Genomic DNA, 26,070 nt, shown 5'->3' with positions numbered 1-26,070 from the left:
TGATAGTGATTTGGGATATTAAGATACACAGGTTACACAGTGTCTAAACTAGCAAGATAAACACCTTATATTAAGATACCCAGGTTACACAGTGTCTAAACTAGCAAGATAAACACCTTATATTAAGATACCCAGGTTACACAGTGTCTAAACTAGCAAGATAAACACCTTATATTAAGATACCCAGGTTACACAGTGTCTAAACTAGCAAGATAAACACCTTATACTGATCCACGGGCTGAACCAGCGCTGCACACAAGAGCCCTCGGCATGACGAGTCTCATCATGATTATCTACAATCATTCACCTGTAGGCGTACTCAATTTACTTGATTTATTTAAGTTGTCAGTGAGGTCACCTTGTTGCGTCCTTCTGAAAGGTAACAAGTTCTACAGCAATAACTGTAAGCAGTTACAGCACAGCTGCAGCGCGGAATACCACCGGCATCCGTCCAACTTCCCTGCTTTTCCCAGCTTTTTCTTAGATTACAGAAAGGTTCCACCTCTAAGAGGACGGTCGTTCTATCTCAACAAAAGAGCTTGAAAAGTCAAAAGATACAGCCTAATGTTGGTGCCTGTTCAGATACAAAAGAACTGGTCTGTTAGAAAAGACTACAAGTGATTTCTATTACCTCTGGCCTTAACACCTTGTACTTCTGGACACTCCAGATAAGTTGCAGTTATGGAATATGGTGGCACCTGAGGATAATGGGTTCCTGGTAGCTTCATGTTTAATTCTTCTCAAGTCTTGCAGTTAATTTGCGCCTTTTCTTCTCCATGCGTTTTTTGCGACCCTGTTGACTATTCGCAACAAAATGTTTGATTGTCCAGTGGTCAAGCCTCAATAGTTTAGCGTAGTTTTAGTCCTCTGTTACTTGGTGGTGCTCAATATTGCGTCGCTATGCGCTGTCAAGCTGATCAACAATGTTAGTGTTCCCCATTAAACCCAGTTTAATTGTACTGTCCACGTGAGAGCCACAACCCTCATGTTTGGAAAGCCTTTCAGACAAATGCTGTATGTCCTTGAATCCTGATTTGGACCAAATGCTCTCTTCATCAAAAAAGAAGGCACAGATAGCAAAAAAGGGCTTTCACTTGTTCTTAGCCATGTTTTCAGTTATAATTAAATCCATTGGCCTGTGTGCTCCTAGATGCTTAATCTCAATGTTGTCTTCCAAAGTCAAAGTGCTGAAGTGAATGGTGAGTAAATAGTCCACCTCATTCATGATGACTGGTGATATTTGTGGTTGTGATGTTGTTAAATATAATTTGATGATTTGCCTTACAAGTAGGGTTGCCACCTTTCAGTCAGAGAAATAAGGGACACCCCTCGCAGTAGGGGCCCCGCTCCTCGGGACCACGACCACCACGGGCCCAAGGGAGGGGTGGGGGCGCCAGTGCTAGTCAATCATAAGTTAAACATCGTTTCAATAAAGCCTTAAGGGCTGCCAAGTTTCACCAAAAGTTTGGAGTGAGATTTTTTGGCGGTGGAGCGACCCAAAACTGTGCACGTTTTGGCAGCGGCGGCCCCTCTCTCCCACACAATTATTTGAGCTAGTTTCCTGCAATTTTACATGTTGTTCATAATAAACCAGCACAAGAAATAAAAATAATTGTAACATTTGATAAAACAAGACAAATTCAGACGATATATCATATTTATGTAAGTCTTAAAATAAAAAATAATAAAAGTCGTAAATAAACAAATACAGTAGCCTACAGAGTCTAAAAGAAAATTGGGCCCCATCAACAGGACTCAGCCCCTTGGTCAGCAGCAGAAATACCCTTGGTCATCATCTTATATACAGTGCATTGCTCATAGATGGCTATCATGTTATACAGGACATACCAGGGTTTTTCCTGGGTCCGAATGAGGCCTTTGGGATTGATGTTGTGCGATTTTTATTTTGAGGGACCACGCAATTGTTGTATTTGTATTGTACATTGTATTTAATAATAATAATAATAATAATAATAACAATGTTATATTATGTTACAGTAGAGAAACAAAAAACAGTTACCAAAACTGTAAAGTTGCAAAGTAGGCCTATCATCTCACCCAAATTAAGTGAATTTTAGAAACGGTATGCCATAGTGTCTTTGAGATAAAGGATACAATCCGTTTTCACACTCGTGTTGAATAACAGAAGATTAATGGAGCGGGGAAAACATGAGTGTGAGAGGACGGAGGATGATGAGACAAGTCCCATCATGGATATTTCACTGCCAATCTCTCCTCCATCACCCCGAAAAAGAGAACAGACGATAAAACAACTTGCGATTTGAAAGTACCAGGCTACCAGATACGTACATGCACATATTTTGCTACCAGGGTTGCCAGACTGAATTGACCATTTCCAGCCCAACCAGTCTAAAAGCTGCCGAATTCACCCGTCCAGTGCAGTGTTGCCACAGTTACTTTGAAAAAGTATTCTGATTACTGATTACTGATTACTCCTTTAAAAAGTAATCTAGTTACTTTACTGATTACTTGATTTTAAAAGTAACTAAGTTAGATTACTAGTTACTTTTTTAGTTACTATTGGCAGCTGCCTAGGCACCCGACCCCCCCCCCCCCCCCCCCAACATAAAAATGAAAACTGGTTTTGCCAAAACTCACTTTATTTTAACAGTAACTTAAATTACATAATTAAACTTTAAACAATAACTTAAAACAACAAAATAAAGAGTCTTTCTTTGCCTCACCCAACATAAATACTTGTTTTTAAACAATAAAATAAATATAATCTTTATTTAACACAGTAACTAGCAAGGAGTGGTTTCACAAAACCTAAAACCTACCCTGACCATTCAGATATGATCCTAATATAATCCTAATCCTAAACTGGGTGAGTCTGAGTTTATCAATGAAGAGTGAACTCAGCTGTCAAGACTGGAAGGAGGCCATGAACACGCTATGGAGGCCATGAACACGCTATGGAGGCCATGAACACGCTATGGAGGCCATGAACACGCTATGGAGGCCATGAACACACTATGAGTGAAACAGTGGAAAGGGGCGAGTAAACCAGTGGTTGTATCTCATTAACAGAAGCTTCTCAAACCTCTTGTCAGAAAGTCTGTTCCTTCTAGGCGTGAGCACCAAACCTCCCAGACTAAAGAGCCGCTCTACAGGAGCGCTAGATGGGGTTGGAGTGTTATACTTCAAGAAAATGTTCTTAATGTTTGGATACTGATTCAGAATCTGAAGCTCATGCCCTGACCTCAAGTAGTCCATGACTTCCTTTTCTGCCGAGTAGGTCTCCTCTGGCTCCGCCTCAAAAGCAAAAAAGTCCATCTCGCCTTGGTTGGCAGTCGTGGTGGGTACACTGGCAGGGCTCTGTGCTGCAGGAGCAGTTTTGCGACATTCTGCTGTGAGAAGCTCCTTTACTTGCTCCCTCCTACCTTCATCTCTCAGCCATCGGAGTTTGAATTTTGGACAACTAGCAGCTGCGAGAAGGGCATCTTTGTTGTCCAGCACACTGGCAAAACGAGTCTGGATAGCCTGAAAGATATAATTTGATATGTTTATTATTATCTAGTTGTAGCCTATAAGGTCTATTATTTATACCTTTATTTACTAATTATGTATGCAATTAGTTTGTGCAACTGACAACCTACATACTGCAGTATGGTGTGACTCTGCTCCATGTTCATGAATAGTGCAATGAAAATGTATTTATTCATCTTTAAGATGGAACAACATAGCATACCTGCACTATGGCATCTGGAAGGCCTGCAGTCATCTTGGATAGGGTGTCTTTCACAGCAAGGGTCTTCTGCATCAGGACTTCAAGTGTGGGCAGTAAAGTCCCATACGGACAGTCACCTTGTAGGATATCCAGTGCTATAGTTAGAGGCTTCATGACGGTACAGTACTCATGCAGGTACTGGTACTCCTGGTCTTTGAAGCACTTCACTCCCAGCTTGTTGCACAGAGTAGTCAGCTCATTCATGGGGATTTCTGCGATTCTCTTTATGGCTTCGTAAAAGGAATTCCACCTTGTGGATGTCGGTACCAGGAGCTTTCTTTTGTTTACCTCCTCCACCGTTTCTGACGCAACGGTAGATCGGCTTGCTTTCGTCCAGAGAGCTGTGCATTTTGCTGTGCTGCTCCTATACACAGCCTTGCTCTCTGGTTTGGAAGTGATGTACTTCTCCACATCACTTGTAGAAATAATGTTGAGGGTATGTGAAGCACACCTTTGGTGCGGGGGAAGAATCAGCTGGCCATCACTATCATCCTCAGCTGATAGGATTTCTGACACATCTAAAAAAGTGACATCATCCGTGGCCTCCTCCACCGTCTCATCATCGGACTCTGTGACAGCAGGCTGATAGACTTGAAATGCCTTGACAAAGTTAGATCCATTATCTGTCACTGTTGCTACTACTTTGTTGATTAGTCCATATGAAGAGTGAATGTTTTCGATTTCTGCACCAATAACATCATACGTGTGTCTACCGCGGATTCTCCTACACGCCAATGCAGCCTTGTTGCGGTCTAATGTGGATCTACTAATCCAGTGGAGCGTTACTCCCATATAGCTCCTATTGTTAGCTGTCCAAATGTCCGCTGTAGTTGACACATAGTCGACCTCGTTCAGCGCAGCCTTCAGATGTTTTTCCATCTCTGCATACTCCTTCTCCAAGTACGAAGAAAAATATGTTCTGTGAGGTAGCTCGGCATTGGTAGTAGTGGGGATCTTGTTAATGATGGCACGGAAAGAGGGCGAGTCAACTGTGTTTATGGGCAGCATTTCCTCTACAACATACCGCCCGACCAATTTATTCAACTCTCCCACACTTACAGGTTGTGATTTTGTAGGCCTACTGAAGTCCAGCTTTTGTTGCTTGAGCGGTGTGGGACCTCCCGCAGAAGTCGAGGCCGCGGTCTCTGGGACTTTCTCCGCGAGCTTGACTGTGCTGTGCTGAGATTCCAAATGTTTCTTTAAATTTGATGTTGTGGTTTTACCACAGGACAATATTTTCTTTCCAGCACAGAGTGTACAACGAACATTTATGTTCTTGTCATCGTTTGCTGACACAAACTCAAAATAATCCCTATATTTCCAGCTATTTAACGCATATCTCTGTTCTCGCTATACGCTTCTGTTTACACTGTGCAATCAGCGTGGTGATACACGTGAGCGATTCTGCTGCACCTCGTGTTGAAAACGTGATCACTGACGTCACTCCCCAAGACGCGAGAAAAGCAATACATGTTTGTTTACTATTGAACATTACAAAGAAATACTGCATTTAGCCTAAGTTATGAGGTAGTAACGCAATAGTAACGCACAGTCACTTGAATAAGTAACTTTAAAACCCTTCTGCACCGAAATGTACCGCCGCCGGCACAAATCCGCACACAACATTGAAATTACCGTAATTTCTAAACGGTTTGTGCAATCGAAAAAAATCCAACTGTCCCTGAAAGCTGAGATGTTGCACTTCAACCAACATATAGGGTATTACGGTAAAATGTGACGTGACGACATTCTCAGAGTCCATACACAACAGTGAAGGCGGAGGAGGCGTTTTACAAAATGGAGGAGGTTTTACAAAAAGTTTTCTATCGTAAAAATTGTTCCCTAACCTATTCTGAAGCTTTGGAAACGATGAAATAGTCTTTGCTATCTCTCGAGGGTAAACAAGTACTATTATTATTATTAAAAATGTCTCGGAAATCATTGAGGGTGTCAAAACCTCCATCTCGATTTATCCAGGACGACAGCGAACGGGGACGTGATTTCGTCAGAGTGAGTTTTTTTTTGTTTGTTTGTTTGTTGTAGCCTAACACATTTGTAGCCTAACTTTTTGGGTAACTCGCATAATATTTTCCTTCGGGATGAATGAGACTCAAGCTATAATCTTATGTTATATTATCTACATTACTTTACTAAAGTGGATGGACACGAGAGAGGTGTCCATGTGCACCAATGTCCATCCAGTCTACACTGGCGAGACGGTACTGCGCTGGCAGAAGACAGGTATTGACATAATGCTGTAATGTAACCTTTTTGTCAGTTGATGAATACATGACAGGAGCAAAACACATTGAATTACCATTGTGACAATGTGCACCCTCCTTTTCTCCTATCTATCTAGCTGATGGACAAAATGAGAGGGTCCCCATCCCCAGGCCCACAGCTGTCGGGGAGTATAATAAGTACATGGGGGGTGTTGATACATCTGACCAGATGCTGGGGACAAACTCTGTCCACCGCAAAACCAGGCGGTGGCCTATTACTGTGTTCCAGCACTTTGTGGACATTAGTATGACAAACAGCTACATAGTCCACAAGGAGCTATGTAAAAGCAAGCAGGAGGTATGTAATTGTACTCTTCTGTATTTTGCACTGTCCTGTCTTGTCCTTGCACCTTTTGTATGCTTGTCTACTTATTGTTATGCACCAACATTCCAAAGCAAATTACATGTATGTGTGAAAACCCCCGGCAAGAGTAAATCTGATTCTGATTTTGTTTCAGGGACACATGACACGCCAGGACTTCCAGGAGCAGCTGACTGCCCAGCTCCTGGGAGTGCCACTGCATGGCAGGACGAAGAGGATCCCCAGCCAGGGCCATTTCCCTGTCCCTGTGAGCGACGGTCAGGGGAAGGGCAAGACCGTGAGAGCCACCCTGGGGAGAAAGAGGTGCACTCTGTGCAAAAGAAACACTCCTTGGAGATGTAGAGAGTGTGGTGTGGGCCTCTGCCTTCAACTCGACAGGAACTGTTTCACTCTGTACCACGACTGAGTACAGTAGGCCTGTCTGTATATAGTTAGTTAGTTAGTCCTCTTCACCCCGTTGAGGGGCATAGGGCGTCCACCAGAGCTCTCCATCTCACTCTCTTTTAGGCCTGGGCCTTTGTTTTTGTTGACTAACACCTGGATCTTGCTTGTGAGGCATAGCTTGTGTATATAGTCTGTTCTTAATTATTTGTATAATAGTCTGTTCTAAATCATTTGTATATAGTCTGTTCTTAATTATTTGTATATAGTCTGTTCTAAATTATTTGTATATAGTCTGTTCTTAATTATTTGTATATAGTCTGTTCTAAATCATTTGTATATAGTCTGTTCTTAATTATTTGTATATAGTCTGTTCTAAATTATTTGTATATAGTCTGTTCTTAATTATTTGTATATAGTCAATTTAATTTAACTAAAAACCCTCTAAAATCAATTCCGTTTTTGTGTTTTTCTTCCCTCAAAACATTTCAGTAATGTCAGATATTGAAAGCTGAAGTAATCCTGACAAAAGGAGCAAAGGCATTTACTCACAGGACATTATCTGACATTTTTACAGCCAAAACATTACAAAATACTTTTATTCTTGACTAAAAACCTATAAAACCCAATTCCGATTTTCTTTTTCCTCCATGTCACTAATCACTAGAATGGTCATTACTCTTGAACAATATAAGATATTTCTAACCTGTCTTCTATTCTGAATTGCCAACAGAATTGTGCATGCCTCATACCCTCTAACTTTCCTTCAAGCTTGTAAGTAAAATGGTTTAAAATGCAGTTTTCTGATGGAGTATGGCAGCCGGAGAAGATTTTTGTAAAGATTGCTGTGTGAAATCTGCTGGATAAAGGATAGTTATTCTCAAATAATAAAATAAACATTGATACCATTTAAAAGTACTAGCTCTTCTCTTTAAAATGGTCATATCATTTTTGGCTCTGTGATGTAATATGAAAACACCAAAAATGTTCTTGTATCGGAATGCCATATTCCGGAATATGAACATATGAAAATATAAATATAAAATTAGGTCTAAAAGGGTATCCGATTACTGATTTGGAAATAGTATCGCGATAGAATACTCGTTACTGGGAAAAGTAATCAGATTAGAGTAACACGTTACTTAGTATCGCGTTACCGGCATCACTGGTCCAGTGTGACCAAAAGTAGCCCAATCTGGCAACACTGCTTGCTACGTTCTAAGACTTACGTGCAGCTCGAGTGAGCACAGGTTCTTCCAGCAGCGCGCGCCTCCCGCTTGCAGACTCAAGTTAACGCGCGTGCAGAAAGATGCCACGAAACTCGTGTCCGGTAGCTTTATTTAAAGGAATTTATTAAATAAAAGACTTGGCAGCTCTGTATGATATATTGGAGGAATCACGCAATGCGGGTGGATTGAAAATACAGAAAACAAACAGCGTTCCGTATTGGTTCAAAACGGGACGCATCTTTTAACTGTCAGATACGTAACGATTCCGTATTTTAAGGGACGGGTGGCAACCCTACTTACAAGGTCAAACGAGGACAGGTTGTTATGAATTTGCCTGCTAGCCAACTAGCTAGCTGAACCGTTGATGACACCACGTAAACTCCAGGCATTTTGTCTTTCTCTGGTTCCAGCACCTTTTTGAACCACTAGGGACCATGGGGCCAGGGGAGCTTGGCCCCTTGAGCTTGCCTTTGACTCAATGGAGAAGCATGCTTTGAGCATGCGCACAACCATTTTCCCCACTCATAGCATATCTATTGACAGAGAGGGGTGGAACAGAACTGGCCTCACTACCATAGCATAATTTCGGAGAAAAAACTCAGAATTTCTGAGAAGAAATAACTTTATTTATCCGCACATATCTAGGAAAAGTCATGAAAGGAGGGTCCTGAAATGTGATCGAGTGCAAAGATATAACATTTGTTTACTCACAGGGTCAAATAACCCCACCCATGGCTGTTCTAATGTCCTCTGAATAATATCGAACAAAATCAGGCCAGTATTTCCAAATGAAGTGGTGCTTGTGAATATGTGGATGGAGAACCTATACGGATATATTCCACAAGCAGTTTAACTGTGGTATTCTATGCAGAAACAATGCAGAAACATATGTGAAAAAGTCACCACTGACCTAGATGTAGTTTGCTGTTACTACCACGCCTAAACACTGCTTGTTACTTAACACTGTTACTGGCAAGTGTGCACCATTTACTCATGAAGAGATTGATAAATCTGCTGGGGCAGTAAGCCACTGTTAAACTTGTTCTGTTTGTTCCTCTCTATACACATGTGAATGACTGTTTTAACATCTGTCTCCATGCTGTGACTTGTGTCCATCAGGGTGAGTCCTGACAGCTGACCTCCCATCAGGGTGAGTCCTGACAGCTGACCTCCCATCAGGGTGAGTCCTGACAGCTGACCTCCCATCAGGGTGAGTCCTGACAGCTGACCTCCCATCAGGGTGAGTCCTGACAGCTGACCTCCCAGTCTGTTGCTCAGGTAGGTCAGGTAGGGCTTGACTCGTCGTAGGCAAGAAAATGAGTGTTCTGCCTCACAACTTCCAACTGGAAGAGTACAGCTAATCCTCAACAGATCACAGATATTTGGAAAGATGTCTTTGGCAGCATGCTTGAGGCATTCTGTCAGGTTTAGTGAGGACAAGGACTTTTCTGGCTCTCTGTCCCTCTAGTAATGCTGCCACTCTTTTACCTCAGCTCCCAGTGAGAAGGCATTTGGCATGTCTGGCTCTCAGAACATCAACAATCAGTCTCATTTCCCCCCGTTGATGGTATATGATGCTATAGCTGTATAGCGGCACTATAACGGAACACCATAAAAATAAATCTGCACTCCCTGTCTAACGTTATCTATCTAACGTTACATATTTTAAGGCTGATTTGTGCATGATAATCATGCATTTTTCCATGTCATATTTTCTCCCCTTTGATGGCATATGACGCCGGAAATTTAACTAAAGTTCAGCCGCAAAGTTGTTGCACTGTTGTCCTATATCAGTGCAGACTGGCAGGGAGCACAGGTTGATAGCCTACAGAGCACCATTATTCTGTCATGGTCTGATAATATAGCATTGTTCTTATTTATTTGATGACTTGTTTGATCGATTGATAGCGTAAAACTGAAGTTGTGAATGAATCACGAGCGTCAATGCTTTTCTATGACACTACTGATGACGTATCAGGGTCTTGAAGGGTTGTCCCATTTCATCGAGAAAGATTTCAACCACTACGGCTGGTGGCTCTGTTCAGAGGCCTTGGATCCAAAGTGAGTGGCACTCCAAAACGAGCCGTAGGGGTAGGGAAGGGAATCGGGATTGGGCCTTTGTGTGTTGGCAACAAACATAGAAACTTGTTTGTTTAGCCTAGTGAACATACACACAGCTTAGTAGCATGTAACTCACTTACCCAAAAACAAAGCACAATGTGTATCGACAGACCACAGTCCCGTGAATAGTATGTTGATCGACAAAACCTTTCTCCCCAAAAACAGAGGTTCCTACCGAACCATGGGCCAACCATGGGCCAACTGAACCATGGGCCAACTGAACCATGGGCCAACTGAACCGTTGCACCCCTCTCACAGATTCCCTCTGAGACGTGCTTGGGGCAGTGGCTCTCTGAGACGTGCTTGGGGCAGTGGCTCTGTTCAGCTGCCTGCCTGCGTTGCCTGTGGGTCATCAGCATCCTAAAAATACATCATAGAAAAGCTGTGCTTTTATGAATATGTAAATATTTAGGGTTTCATTTTGCAAGCATCTTTGCAAAGGGCCTACACATAGTATCGAGAACTCTCACCAAGTTTTGAAGACTGTGGACAAGATCAGATCGAAGTTCTTCATGGCTGTGTGGATGCAACCCGAAACGGTCCAGTCGGTCTGACAAGCGGTGGAAGTTTATGTCCATTGGCACATCTCTGCGAATATCCATTCGTATATTCTGTTCTTAACAGTCGAGAAACGATTGTTCTGTAATAGACAAAGACATGAGGGGATTGAATTCAATTCAATTCAATTCAATTATACTTCAATTCAATTATACTTTATTTATCCCCGTGGGGAAATTCATTTTGCCACGCCACTCTCTAAAAACAACACGTGACAACACAACATAAAGGACAGACAACAATACTGGGCCAGCCATGTATAGTATATAAAAAAAACTGTGAGATCATGATAGAAAAGTGGATAAAAAGATGGATAGTTATTATATTAAAATACTAAAAAGTGATGATGATGATTAAAATAAATAAATAAATACAGATTCAGGAGCCTTGACCCTGACTACTATTTTAGTTGCCATTGAGCAGTCTTAGTGCAGCCGGGATAAATGATTTTTTATATCGCTCCGTCCTGGAGCGTACCGACATGAACCGCCCTCTGCGGCGGCTGCTGGTTTGCCCAGCGAGGACATGATGGAGGGGGTGGTTCTGATTGTCCCTGATGGACAGCAGCTTGCTCCTAGTCCTTCTCTCCACCACCGTCCCCAGAGAGTCCAGGCTCCTTCCCACCACTGAACCCGCCTTTTTTACAAGCTTGTCCAGCCGTCCGGTATCCCTCTTGGAGATGTTTCCACCCCAGCAGACTGCAGCGTAGAAGAGAATGCTGGCCATGACAGACTGGTAAAACATGGCCAGCATCTCTCCACACACTTCAAAAGACCTAAGTCTCCTTAGGAAGTACAGCCTGCTCTGGCCCTTCTTGTAGAGTGCCTCTGTGTTGGCGGACCAGTCCAGTTTGTCGTCCAGATGCACCCCCAGGTACTTGTAGGTCTTCACCACCTTGATATCCTCGCCCCGGATGTTAATGGGCAACCGAGTCGGCTTAGACCTGCGGAAGTCTATAACTAGCTCCTTGGTCTTCGTTGGATTGAGGAGCAGACCATTCCTCTCGCTCCAGACGCTGAAGGCTCCTGTCTGGTCCCTGTACTCCCCCTCCCGTCCATCCCTCACGCACGCCACTATGGCTGTATCGTCAGAGTACTTCTGTACGTGGCAGGACTCTGAGTTGTAGTTGAAGTCTGACGTGTACAGGGTGAACAGGAAGGGAGCCAGCACAGTTCCCTGCGGAGCCCCGGTGTTGCTCACTAATGTGTCCGAGACACAGTTCCCCAGCCTGACTGAATGTGGCCGTCCAGTGAGGTAGTCCATGATCCAGGATGTAATGGAGGGACCCCCATACCTGAAATACCTGAAACCCCCATACCCCCATACCCCAACCCCCATACCTGAAAGCTTCACTCGGAGTAGAAGAGGCTGGATGGTATTAAAGGCACTTGAGAAGTCGAAAAACATTCTCCTCACCTGACTTCCCGGCTCATCCAGGTAGGAGTAAGCACGATGAAGGAGGTAGAGGACAGCGTCATCCGCACCAACTCTTTCCTGGTACCAGAACTGCAGGGGATCGCGTGCATGTTCAGTCTGTGGTCTCAGATGTCTCAGAAACAGCCGCTCCAGTGTCTTCATAGTATGTGAAGTGAGGGCAACCGGTCTGTAGTCGTTGAGCTACAATGCACTTGATTATAAACATAATAGCCTCTACTATTCCAAAGGCACTGTATGTGAGATCTTTATTTATAGAAATGTTACTTTACTCTGATGGGCTCTCGGAAAGCTGCGCATTGAATGTACTATTATGTATGAAAATAATGCAATAGGCTACATAGGAATAAGTGTGTTCATATGCAAACATACTCAATGGGATGTAATTAGTAGGCCATTGTTTATCAAAGATGAATCCTGACAATTGAATGCCATTGAGATTGAGACTCAGATTGTTACGGCCGGCGTGAAGTTCACGACAAATAAACACGACAGGCTTGTGCATCTCTGTGAAGCTCATAATTATAATAACACAATATTGCAATATTTATTACTATTATTTTTGTATAATAATAATCAACCATCATTCGTTAGTAATGAAAACTCCCGCAGTCCCGATCAATCTCCTCTCCACTTTACACATTACATACCCAGATTTCTTTTGACATCACAACAATGTCAACACAATCACAACAGAATCTTATTTTATCCAATCAGGTTTTATATTTTGATTATGACATCATGTCTTTCAACATTGTCACACTTTTCATTACACACATTAGCGGCATCAAAAATTATGGGCTGGGTGTGTGAGGGAGCGTGCTTCCTTTTCTGGCAGGTTGTGAAATATTAAAACCAATAACATTCTGAATGATTTATCATTCTGTACTCTTTCTCTCATTTCTTTCATGTATTTTCTTTCAGCTCTTTTCACTAATACAGTATAGGTGAAACTAACAGGTTGCGGCACATGAACGCTCCGTGCAGGTACGCGCTCCTGTGAGATCATTCAAGTTTCAAGTTTATTTGTCATTATACCAAATACAATTATATAATGTAATCAAAATAAAAAGAATGAATATATTCAGCCATTCCATATAATCACATATAACAACCCCTGTGAGCAGTTGCAGAGGCTGACAGGCTGACGTTACCGGCGAAGTTCACGACAAATAAACAGACTTTATCACTGTGAAGCTCATAATTATGATAACACAATATTGCAATATTTATTACTATTCTTTTTTAATAATGATTATCAACTTTCATTCGTTAGTAAAGCTCCCGCAGTCTCAATCAATCTCCTCTCCATTTATATTTACATTTGTTCCATAGTTCGTTTTCAGCTGACTCAAGCTTCATATCAGATTGCGCTAATAATTTCCCCGCTTCTCTGCTTCTCTGCGCATAGGAACTTTATGCATTTTTAGAGGTAGTGAGCTTGTCATTTTCTCTTCTTGTGTGACATCGCCATCCAGCGATCTTTGTGCGTCAGTACACACTCCCCCATTGTGAAGAGTGGTCGTGTGATTCGACACCTCGTCGCGCTAAAAGTAGGTGAAAAAACGTTGCGCTCGCAGTTTTAAGAAACGCATGTCTCTGATGAAACGTAAGTTATTCCTGCGCTCCCTGTTCTCGATGTCATCAACTTTTTGCCGAAGGGCCTCCACTTCTGTGGCTGTCGCTGGGGCGTTAGCCTGCTGGCGATCGTTAGCCTCCTCCAGGAAGGATTAGACGGCTCTCAACTTGAGAAATGCGGTTAACAATTTCAGATAATTTGCTATCGGTGGCACTTGTTGTAACCCGAAGCTGTCATCACGTGTATCTTTGCTAGCAGTATCGTGAGTTTGGCTAGTACTAGCGCCAGCCACCTCGTTCGCTTTGTCTCGGCTGGAGTCATCTTTAGGGGCAACCGAGGCGCTTCTTAGTTTATGCATTATTGCACTGGATGTTAATACCATTTTTTAGCAAGGTAACAAAATAAAAAAGTGGGCTCTTTGTCGAGTTTCACAGCTAATTATGAGCAGGGATAGGCGCAGCTCTTCCTCATGCCGCCATTCTCGTCAACCACGTCACGTGACTCCAAATATCCTGCGCAAAAGTCCAGATAACCGACAGCTACCAGCGCGACCCATCATCGCCAAATTCCTGAGATTCCAGGGTCGGAACCGCATCAGTGAGGCTGCACGTAAGATGGGGAGAGTCACCTGGAAGGACCACCGCGTTATGGTCTTTGCCGACTACTCCAAGCTGCTGATTGAGAAGCGCATGAAGTTCAACAAGTGCAAGAAGATGCTTCATGATAAACGCGTCAAATTCTCTCTGGATTATCCAGCAATGCTCGGAGCAAGGAAAGCGCCGATTTGACGACCACAAAGGGGCAATGGACTACATTCGCTCCCTGTGATGACTGTCGCGGTGTTTGTGTTCCTTTTTCCCTGGGTTTACGATTAGTAGCCTGCCTCAGAGAAATCACGGGGGTGAGGTTAGTAAACTCTTTATATGAGGCGATGTTAAGCTGATATTGTTACGGATTTACACTGTTAAATGTTAAAGGTTAAATTCTGGATGTGAAACATACCAACGTATTTTATTTTACTTACTAACCCTAACCCTTTTATTTATTATTTTCTTCTCTTTCTTTTAATATATATACTATATACAGTATGTATAGGCCCATGCATAGAGTTATATAGCCTATACTTTGCATACACAACAGGTGGGTTACCGTCTATGGATGTTAATAATAATAATAATAATTTATTAAATTTATATAGCGCTTTTCCAAGGCTCAAAGACGCTGACAATATATGATACACATGGGGACACACAAAAACAGCAAGTAACAACAACAAGTAACATGGAACACAGAGTCAGCGAACGGGGAGGGGGGGGGGGGTGTAGAGTCCGGTGTTGATGTTGCTGGGAGCCTCGATGGATGTGGCGGCGGCAGCGGAGAATGCCTGCCTTGGTGGCAGCAGCAGCAGTGAGGCGATGGTTGTGGTTCAGTGAGTGTAGGTGAGACGAGAGAAGGGCAGGGGGAGGTGGGGGGCAGGTGAGATGTTAAACTTTGGATGTGAAGTTTGTTAATGTATAGCGTTATACTGTAGCCTATAGCCTATGTAAGTGGCTCGCCCATTATGTTGACTCCTGAGCATGGGTGTTTTGGTTCCAGCAATTTGTTTTCTTCATATACCAGACCGTTTCAATGTTTGAACCACCGCTATACAGTTTAAGAGGTGTGTACGTTGTTATTATTATGACGTGTGATTGGGTTAGACAGGTAGAGAGGAGATGGGCTCATTTTGCGCAGCTGTTATTTAGAGAGTCACGGACCAAGCTGAGGGTGGGTTATGTGTCTGTCTCTACAGACACATATTTGTAGTGTTTATTGCATGTACTGTATGTATAGTTTTATCTTGTTTGTTGTCTCATTATTTGGTGATGTCAAGAATAGAGTTGACATTAAGAAAGTTGTTATTATGGAAATTACAGCAGGACTTGTGTAACATTCACTTTTCATCATATCAGTTAGTAGTAAAAATTGTTTGAAGATCATGAGCTGGAATGTCAGAGGTCTTCGTAATGCAGTTAAGAAAAAGAAAGTATTAACTTTTATTAAAGCCAAGAAATGTGACATAGTATTTATGCAGGAGACCCACCTACTAGTACAAGAATCCCGGAGACTTTGTTGTGACTGGGTGGGCTATGTGGGGGCGGCTTGTGGCAGTAGTAACAGCAGAGGGGTGGCAATATTAATTAATAAGCAACTACAATTCAAATGTCTAAGAGAGAGTACGGATGAGGCAGGGAGAATTCTACTGATGCTATGTGAGATTCACGGTAACCATATCATACTAGCAAATGTGTACGGTCCAAATATACAGTAGATGACCCTGCATTTTTTGGACTACTTGAATAGAAATTGAAAGACATGGGAGACTATCCCATTATTATGGGTGGCGATTTTAATGAAGTAATGGACCCGGTGTTGGATCGTAGCTCTCCATTAACCCGCACTTCTAGAGCGCATATGGTGCTCAAAGATTTGTCCATGGCGTCTGGTCTGGTGGATGTCTGGCAGCTACAAAACCCGTCTTCAAGGGATTATACATTCTTCTCTTCCCCCCACCGTTCTTTCTCTAGGATAGACTTCTTTCTGGTTTCTCAGTCATTGTTGGCCGCTGTAGCATCGAGTGACATCGGCAATATAATCTTGTCGGATCATAGTCCAATATTTCTCCATATACTGTCCGTTAATAGGCAGAATAGGTCGACTAGATGGAGACTAAATTCAAGTCTTTTATTGGATGAGACTTTTAAGGAATCACTTAGATCACAAATTGAGCTTTATATAGAAACACATTTACCAACAGCCCCATCTGCAGGGATAGCCTGGGAAGCCTTGAAAGCTGTTTCGAGAGGTCATATAATTCAACATTCTTCGTTTAAAAAGAAGGAAAACTATGCTAAACTACAGGAACTAGAGAAACAGATCAAAGTCGCAGAGTCAGAGTTTAAAAAAAATACATCATCTGTCAATCTTACCAGGTTGACTAAATTCAAATTTGAATTTAATTCAATTATGACCAAAAAGGCAGAATTCTGTCTCTTTCGGGCTAGACAAAAATATTTTGAGGAGGGAGATAAGGCCAGTAGACTACTCGCCAGATATATTAAACAAAAAGAAGCACTGAGCACTATTCCAGCCATTAGGGGGGGCGATGGGCATCTTCTTTATGACCCCCAAAGAAATAAATGTTGCATTCCGAGACGTCTATGTAAACCTTTACACTTCTGAGTCAAAGGTGAACAAAACAGACATCACTTCTTTTTTATCAACTCTCAATCTTCCATCGTTATCTGAGGACCAGCTCGAGAGTCTTGACTCACACATTACTATTGAGGAGATAGTCGACGTTATTAAGCACCTACCTTCAAGTAGGTGTAGACGGCTTCACGGCCGAGTTCTACAAGGCCTACTCCAAAGAACTTGCTCCATTACTACTAAACACCTATAATGAAGCCCTGGCAAAGGGAGACTCCCTCCCACTCTATCGGAGGCCATTATCACCCTTATTCTGAAGGAAGGGAAGAACCCTTTAGATTGTAAGAATTTCAGACCTATCAGTTTAACCTAGTAAGATATTATCAAACATTTTGGCTAACCGCCTTGATAAGGTGGTAACCTCTTTGATTCACCCTGACCAGGTCGGTTTTATACGCTCCCGTTCCTCGGCAGACAATGTTAGGAGATTTGTTAATATTATGTGGGCCACTCGGGACTGCCTCTCCCATGGCTGCCATCTCGTTGGACGGTGAGAAGGCGTTCGACAGGGTGGAGTGGCAATACTTGCTCTCCGCCCTGGAATGCTTTGGTTTCAGCAAGACGTTTATAGATTGGATTAGTCTTATATATACCAACACCACGGCATCAGTGCTTACCAATGGCATTATGTCATCTCCCTTTGAGCTGGGTAGGGGTACGAGACAGGGGGACCCCCTCTCCCCCCTGCTCTTCGCTGTCGCTCTAGAACCGTTAGCAATGGCTATCCGGAGAGAACCCACGTTTCCAGGTATTCAAATCGGTGATAGATGTCATAAACTGATGCTAAATGCGGATGACATTCTTTTATTTGTCTCAGATCCAGAACGCTCTCTCTCCTCCCTATTTAGAATTATTGACAAGTTTTCATCTATTTCAGGTTATAAAGTGAACTGGACAAAGTCGGAGGCTCTTCCTCTTTCGCCATATTGTCCCAAATCCCTCTTTCAAGCAGGCACCTTTTCTTGGCCTAAGAAAGGCATTAGATATCTTGGCCTAACATTCCCCCCCTTACTGGCTGATTTGGTTAAAACAAACTTTGTTCCCCTATTGGATAAACTGCGGGCAGATGTAGAGCGGTGGTCTCCACTATTTCTCTCCATGTGGGGCAAAGTAAATATAATAAAGATGACCTGTGCTCTGTAAGAGCAAATTATTCAATAATGGCAGCCTGTTTCGTTTCAAGATGTATAAGAAAAGATATTTAATATTCTTCTGCAGAAGGAGGAAGTTTACAGGTTCGTCAGACGCATCTGAACGATTCAAAGTTCCTCGTAAAAGTCAAGATCATTCATTTCATCTGAGTATTTATACAAACCGGTACCTTCAGGTAAGGGGTCCGCCCTCAGGTGAGGTTTAGACCAATCATGAGCAATGGGTGTGGACCTGTACATTTGATGAAGATGATTATGATGAAGGCTAGGGGGGAAGCGGCCCCCACTTTCTCTCATGGAGACAAAGGTGAAAACGCAACACAATGGCCACAACTGGTTCAGTCTGGTCTTAGAGTACTCGGTCTGGGGCAACACAAAGGTCATAAACTGCTCTAGATGGTAGGGCAATCAGGTCTTTGTAATCATGTAAATGTGTCTATTGTCTTAGCCCATGTCAAGCTTCAAGTAGAGAAACTGGTTCTGTTGTGTGTGACAACAGGAAATCATCTTCTACAGTCTGCTGCAGACATTCAACCCAAGATGATGTTTTTGATTCTTAAATGTAGCTTATTACATATAATAATTTTCTCTCACATTCCACACTTTTTTTCTCTCACAGCTCCTAAATTTAACTACCTGTTACAAGCTCTCCCAGTCCGAATCCCACTACACTATTTTAAACAATTTGATCAAATTTGTAATAAATTCTTATGGAAAAACAAACGTCCCCCCACGTTTCCAGGTATTCAAATCGGTGATAGATGTCATAAACTGATGCTAAATGCGGATGACATTCTTTTATTTGTCTCAGATCCAGAACGCTCTCTCTCCTCCCTATTTAGAATTATTGACAAGTTTTCATCTATTTCAGGTTATAAAGTGAACTGGACAAAGTCGGAGGCTCTTCCTCTTTCGCCATATTGTCCCAAATCCCTCTTTCAAGCAGGCACCTTTTCTTGGCCTAAGAAAGGCATTAGATATCTTGGCCTAACATTCCCCCCCTTACTGGCTGATTTGGTTAAAACAAACTTTGTTCCCCTATTGGATAAACTGCGGGCAGATGTAGAGCGGTGGTCTCCACTATTTCTCTCCATGTGGGGCAAAGTAAATATAATAAAGATGACCTGTGCTCTGTAAGAGCAAATTATTCAATAATGGCAGCCTGTTTCGTTTCAAGATGTATAAGAAAAGATATTTAATATTCTTCTGCAGAAGGAGGAAGTTTACAGGTTCGTCAGACGCATCTGAACGATTCAAAGTTCCTCGTAAAAGTCAAGATCATTCATTTCATCTGAGTATTTATACAAACAGGTACCTTCAGGTAAGGGGTCCGCCCTCAGGTGAGGTTTAGACCAATCATGAGCAATGGGTGTGGACCTGTACATTTGATGAAGATGATTATGATGAAGGCTAGGGGGGAAGCGGCCCCCACTTTCTCTCATGGAGACAAAGGTGAAAACGCAACACAATGGCCACAACTGGTTCAGTCTGGTCTTAGAGTACTCGGTCTGGGGCAACACAAAGGTCATAAACTGCTCTAGATGGTAGGGCAATCAGGTCTTTGTAATCATGTAAATGTGTCTATTGTCTTAGCCCATGTCAAGCTTCAAGTAGAGAAACTGGTTCTGTTGTGTGTGACAACAGGAAATCATCTTCTACAGTCTGCTGCAGACATTCAACCCAAGATGATGTTTTTGATTCTTAAATGTAGCTTATTACATATAATAATTTTCTCTCACATTCCACACTTTTTTTCTCTCACAGCTCCTAAATTTAACTACCTGTTACAAGCTCTCCCAGTCCGAATCCCACTACACTATTTTAAACAATTTGATCAAATTTGTAATAAATTCTTATGGAAAAACAAACGTCCTAGAATGAGCCTGCGGAAACTGCAGAGGCCTGTAGACCGAGGAGGTCTTGGTGTTCCTAACCTGTTATATTACCATTATGCTTTCACTCTCAGGCACATGGCACACTGGACTCTGCCTCCAGAGAGAGCCCCCCCGTGGTTCCATATTGAAAGTACCATCTGCACCCCTCTGGCACTCAGGTGCTGTATTACGGCCAGACTAGCCCAAGAGAATCGATCGCACCCTATTTTGTCCCATATTCAATGGGTTTGGAAGAGAGCTGCTTACATCGTTAAATTTGACCCCTATCTTCACCAGTCTGCTGGGATCTGGCTGAACCCCAAGCTGTGTATAGATAAATCGCCCTTCTTTTAGAAGTCCTGGTTTCAAAAAGATATCAAAGTTCTAGGAGACCTATATCAGGATGGAACGCTAAAATCTTTTGAGGCCCTTAGACGGGAATTTGATTTACCACACAATACATTTTGGAAGTATTTGCAGCTAAGACACTTATTGGTGCAATCATTTGGCTCCCCCACAATTGCCCCACCTAGTGGTGATACACTTGAATGGTTTCTGAAAAATGTTGGACTAGGTCATGAAGCCTCTGCTTACTATTCGAGGATCCTTGCGGCCTCAGACTCAAACATATTATGGTCCCTTAAACTAACATGGGAAACAGATTTAAATGTATCATTTACAGAGGCCGAATGGCAAAAAATGTCAAGGGAACTGCGAACGAGATTGATCCAATTCAAGATTATAAACAGAATCTACTGGACACCATCCAGGCTACATAGAGTGGGTCTGGTTGACAGTTCGGAGTGCTGGAGGTGCAGGGACAAGGATGGTACTCTAGTGCATATGCTTTGGGGATGTCCAAAAACCCAGGAGTTTTGGCTAGCCATACATGGTTTTATGGAAAAAATTGTCGGCCTTGATATTCCGTTCACCCCCAGTCTTTTTGAATGAATGAATGAATGAATGGTCTTTATTGTCATTGCTATAGTACAGGTACCAAACAACGACATTTAGGAGGGGTGGCTCCCCTGGTGCTAGGAAAGAAAAAAAAAACTAAAAAAACAAGAAGGGAAAGGAGCTGGTTTACATAAATAAAGGCTATGTACACTATCCACTATACTATACTGTACAGATAGACGACTAGGGTTGTCATATTGCACATAGTGTTATTGCACATTCATTTAAAGTGTCGCAGTTTGTAGGCTTGAAATGTACATATTTGTGCCTCAGCACTACACCTGATTTTTTCAATCCAGCAGCTGCCATCAATCCGTCCAGACTGTCCAGGGCCCAGAACCTAGGTCTTTGCTGTGTTCAGGGCCTGGATGGCCCTGGGGTAGAAGCTGTGCTTCAGTCTGTTTGTCCTTGCGGCCATGGTCCTGTACCGCCTTTTCGAGGGCAGCCGGGCAAAGTGTTCGTACCCAGGGTGGGTTGGGTCTCTGGAGATCTTGGAGGCCTTCCTGAGACAGCGTGTGTTGTACAGCTCTTCCAGAGAGGGGAGGGGGGCGCCGGTGATCTTCTGGGCTGTTCTCACGACTCTCTGTAGCGCATTTCTCTCCGCGGTTGTGCAGCTGGAGAACCAGTTGCAGATGCCGTAGGTGAGGATGCTCTCCACTCCGCCGCGGTAGAAGGCCAACAGTATCTCCTGCTTGTTGTGTTCCTTCCTGAGGACTCTCAGGAAGTAGAGCCGCTGTTGTGCCTTCTTGGTGGTGGCTGCTGTGTTGTTCTTCCAGGACAGGTCATCCTGTATGTGCACCCCCAGGAATCGGAGGGCTGAGACTCTCTCCACGCTCTCTCCGTCGATGAGCAGGGGCTGGACCTTTTTATTTTGGGTGATCCCACAGCATTAAGTGAGGTGACTCCACCACTTGCCAATTGGATCCAGACTGCTTTAATGCTAGGACGGAAACTATTAGTTAAAGAGTGGAAGGCCTCCCGCGGTGGCGCAGCGGTCTAAGCATTAGCCACTAGTGCAAGCTGCCCACCGGGGACTGGGATCGAATCCCGGTCTCGCCAGACCCGGATATGGCCGGGGCACACAGGGAGCGGCATATTGAGCGGCCGCTCCCAAAGGGGGGTATAGGACTATTTCCGGACAAGGATCCGTCGCGCAACACCGCCCCCGTCTGGTGCTGGAGTAACGGTGTCGGGCTCGAGGAGCCAGTCAGCCAGTCAGCTAGTCTGCCTGGCGATCTCCTCTGGGGCTGCCGGCCACGGGGTCGTGCGGCGGATCCTACGCAATAGGCAGGGGATAATTGGATGCTAGGTTGGGTGCAATTGGATACCAAATTGGGTGAAAAAGGGATAAAATCTGGAGAAAAAAAAAAGAAAAAGAAAAAAAGAGTGGAAGGCCTCATCGCACCATCTCTGTGGCACACTTCTCTTGGGCAGTTGGCTGCCCTAGAACAACTATCATATAGGCTGCTTGATAAGGTGGAGGAATATCGCTTGAAATGGGGGCAGTATCACTCATATATTGAGAAATAATGGCAAGTCCAGCTCATGTAAATAGCAATATTCCAATATGTAAAACGTGGAAAGAAAAAAGTAAACTGCTATAAGTATGGCTGTTAGACAATGCTGTAGTTTTACATTTCTGTACATCACCATTATGTTTTGTTGTGTCTATTTGCTGTCTTTTTAATTTATTGTCAACTGTTACTTGTGATGGATGTCTGTTCATTGTTTGTTTATTGAAAATAATAAAAACTATTAATCAAAAAAATTAAAAATATTCAGAGATTACAGCTTGGGCCTTCCTTTGCGTGGACTATCCATAGGCAAAAACCACTTAGTGAAGGACTACAGTATTTGGACGATGGTTAATACACTCTGTGAATTCAGAGTGTATATGACTGATAAAGCAAGCCATAAATGAATATTCTTCTCAAATTTGAAAATTCATCAATTAGAAGCCAATGAAAGTAGCAAGCTTATTCCTTAGTAGGTTACTTATAAGGAGTAGGCTACTATTAAATAATTTTTACTCCCATTTCGATCACCCAGATATATCTTATCTTATGCCATGTTTTCAATGTAAAGGTCTAAAAATATATTTTTTTTTATTTGTTTCTTCCTTTGGGTTTATTTGTTTTATTTGTTTTAAGTGAAGTGACTGATATTTGCACACTTTGGTGGCTTTAAATATTGGCACAAGTCTCTTGTATGTCTAAACATGTATACAACTGTGTCAAAATAAGCCGCATGCTGCTAATTGGTTTCATTTGTCTATGCCATGGCTGAAATACGCCTAAAGGATTGTTTTGAAGTAGGCTAATTACATACCCCACTCAATGTGAATGCTTCTTAAGTAAAGAAACAAATGATCAGTCTCAATTCCTAAATGGCTTTATTCAGGCAGAGTGACTGTCATTTCTACACTATAGCCTGATATTGCCGGCTTGAAATATTTTATTAAATATATATTTACGCTATCCAATCAAGAAAAATAAATATTGAAGTATGAAATTAATATGCCAGTGTAGGAGTGACGGCAATAACAGGACGATGTAGTCGGTTTGCCGGTAGAAAAACAATCATGTGCTTTATTCTCACTCTCTGCATGCGTACTGACAACAACAAACTTTCATTCCTCTCTGTCCCACTTATATCCCGTCATATCACCCGCTAAGCATCCTGGGTGATTGAGTAAACACAAACATATCAACAGTGCTTTATACAAGGCTGGAACGCCGTGAATTACGAATACTCTGCTTGCTAGCGAGCGGTCACTACACACGTCCCCCCAGAATTCACAAGAACCGGCCCCAAAAAACGGTCAGGGACTCTGATCACTCGCCCAAAGCGACTCTGGCGCCCTTGAGCAGGCACAGGAGACCGAGGCCGGGGAAAAACAACAGGCGGACGTTTGGCCGGCCTCGGACGGCAGGGCAGGGGGTCTGCAGGAGCTAGGGTCGGGACTGTTTTAACAGGGGGGCGACCGCGGCGGGGCGGGTGGGCCACCTCGATGGGACGGTCCAAGTCCAGATGAGCTGGCTTAAGGCGATCCACCGAGATGCGTTCCTTACTACCCCCCATGTCGATAATAAAGGATTTGTCGCCTGTCTCCACGACCCGGTAGGGACCATCATAGGGCGGTTGCAGAGGGGCTCGATGGGCGTCTTGGCGGATAAAGACATACCCCGCTGCCTTCAGATCAGGCGGGACACGTACCTTAGGAACGCCGTGGCATGAGGTAGGGATCGGCCGGAAGGACTTGGCCTTGTCCAGCAGCGCACTTCGCTGTTCTGGTGCTGACCAGGGGACCGTAGCACAGGGGAGGAAATCCCCCGGAACCCGGAGGGGTTGGCCGTACACCAGCTCAGCAGAGGACGAAAGGAGGTCCTCCTTAGGTGCAGTACGGAGTCCCAGCATCACCCAAGGAAGCCTGTCGACCCAGCCGTCGCCCCGGAGATCGGCTTTAAGGGCAGCCTTCATGGACCGGTGAAAACGTTCACACAGGCCATTGGCCTGTGGGTGGTAAGCCGTAGTGCGGTGGAGGGAGACACCCAGCTGCTGAGTAATGGAAGTCCATAAGCCAGAAGTGAACTGGGCCCCCCGATCAGAGGAAAGGTCTGAGGGGACCCCAAACCGGGAGACCCAGGTGCTGATGAATGCGCGGGCCACCTCAGCTGTGGTAGTCTCCGTCAGTGGGACGGCCTCTGGCCAACGGGTGGTCCTGTCCACCATCGTCAGAAGGTGAGTGTACCCCCTGGAGGCGGGAAGGGGACCCACCAGATCAATGTTGACGTGGTCGAAGCGTCTTTCCGGGACCGTGAACCGCTCCAGCGGGGCCTTAACATGACGATGGACCTTCGCACGTTGGCATGGCACGCAGGTCCTGACCCACCCACCAATGTCAACCTTCATCCTGGGCCAGACGAATTTCGCCGCAATCAGGCGCTGCGAAGGTTTCCTGCCTGGGTGTGAGAGGCCATGTATGGACTCGAAAACTTGCCGTCTCCATGCATGTGGAACCACGGGGCGCGGCTGCTCCATGGACACGTCACAAAGCAGCGTTGTGCCGTCGTCACTGAAGGGGATGTCCGCCAACTGGAGGCCAGAAACTTTAGTCCTGCATGCCTGGATGTCTGGGTCCGAAACCTGATCCGCAGCCATATGGGCGTAGTCGATGCCGAGGTGGACAGCCCCGATAGTGGCACGAGAGAGGCAGTCAGCTACGGGGTTGTCCTTCCCCGCCACATGCCGAATGTCTGTAGTGAACTCGGAGATATAAGCCAGATGACGCTGCTGCCTGGCAGACCACGGCTCCGACACCTTAGCCATGGCAAAAATCAAGGGTTTGTGGTCCACAAAAACTGTGAATGGACGAGCCTCCAGCAGGAAACGGAAGTGCCTGACTGCCAAGTACAGAGCGAGGAGCTCTCGGTCAAAGGTGCTGTATTTTTGCTCACTGGAGCGGAGTTGTCGGCTGAAAAATGCCAGGGGTTGCCAAACCCCCTTGACCAGCTGTTCGTAAACGCCTCCAACGGCATAATCTGAGGCATCAGTTGTCAAGGCCACGGAAGCTTCAGGCACGGGGTGAGTCAGCATGGTCGCGCTCGCGAGGGCTTCCTTGGTGTCTGAGAATGCCTTTGACATTTCGTCGGACCATGCGATGATGTGCTTAGGGGTCTTGTCCTTGAGAGCCCCATACAGGGGTCGCATTAGGTGGGCAGCCTGGGGGATGAATCGATGGTAGAAATTCACCATCCCCAGGAACTCCTGTAAAGCTCTAATGCTGGTAGGGCGTGGGAGCTGCAGCACAGCGTCCACCTTTGATGGCAGCGGGACCGCCCCAGCAGTAGTGATGTGATGGCCGAGGAAATCCATGGCAGGCAGTCCAAACTGGCACTTTGCTGGGTTGATGATTAATCCCGGAGGCGACTGAAGAGGAGACGGAGGTGGGATAGGTGCTCTGCCTTGGACGTGCTAGCTACCAGGATATCGTCTAGGTAGACAAACACAAAAGGGAGGTTGCCCAGCATGGCGTCCATCAACCTCTGAAAGGTCTGGGCAGCATTCTTGAGGCCAAACGGCATCCTCAAAAACTCAAAAAGTCCGAATGGTGTTATAACCGCTGTCTTGGGGACGTCCTGAGGGCTAACTGGCACCTGGTGGTATCCCCGTACCAAATCCA

At 44.3% G+C, this 26,070-nt stretch overlaps 2 protein-coding genes across 2 annotated transcripts in view; both read left to right on the top strand.

Annotated features, from left to right (window-relative positions):
* ptprn2 (protein tyrosine phosphatase receptor type N2) overlaps nt 1-26,070 on the top strand; it is a gene marked incomplete at both ends in the record, with an annotated part of 271,437 nt that overhangs the window by 201,289 nt on the left and 44,078 nt on the right. The window lies entirely within an intron of this gene.
* LOC308174203 (piggyBac transposable element-derived protein 4-like) lies at nt 5,566-7,637 on the top strand. The gene is made up of 4 exons (XM_080549285.1): nt 5,566-5,761; nt 5,908-5,992; nt 6,111-6,331; nt 6,492-7,637. The coding sequence occupies exons 1-4, from the start codon at nt 5,678-5,680 to the stop codon at nt 6,759-6,761; spliced, it is 660 nt and encodes a 219-aa protein (XP_080405411.1). The 5' UTR covers nt 5,566-5,677; the 3' UTR covers nt 6,762-7,637.

Source organism: Nansenia antarctica, assembly GCF_963989245.1.
Source record: "Nansenia antarctica genome assembly, chromosome: 19".
In the NCBI taxonomy this organism is placed as follows: domain Eukaryota; kingdom Metazoa; phylum Chordata; class Actinopteri; order Argentiniformes; family Microstomatidae; genus Nansenia; species Nansenia antarctica.
Note: the sequence above shows the minus strand (reverse complement) of the source record. Positions and strands in the feature narration are given on the sequence as shown.

Coding starts and splice junctions, on each gene's coding strand:
- LOC308174203 (XM_080549285.1), top strand. CDS start 5,678: ATGTCTCGGAAATCATTGAGGGTGTCAAAACCTCCATCTCGATTTATC. Junction 5,993..6,110: donor ACTGCGCTGGCAGAAGACAG/GTATTGACATAA, acceptor CTATCTATCTAG/CTGATGGACAAAATGAGAGG. Junction 6,332..6,491: donor TATGTAAAAGCAAGCAGGAG/GTATGTAATTGT, acceptor ATTTTGTTTCAG/GGACACATGACACGCCAGGA.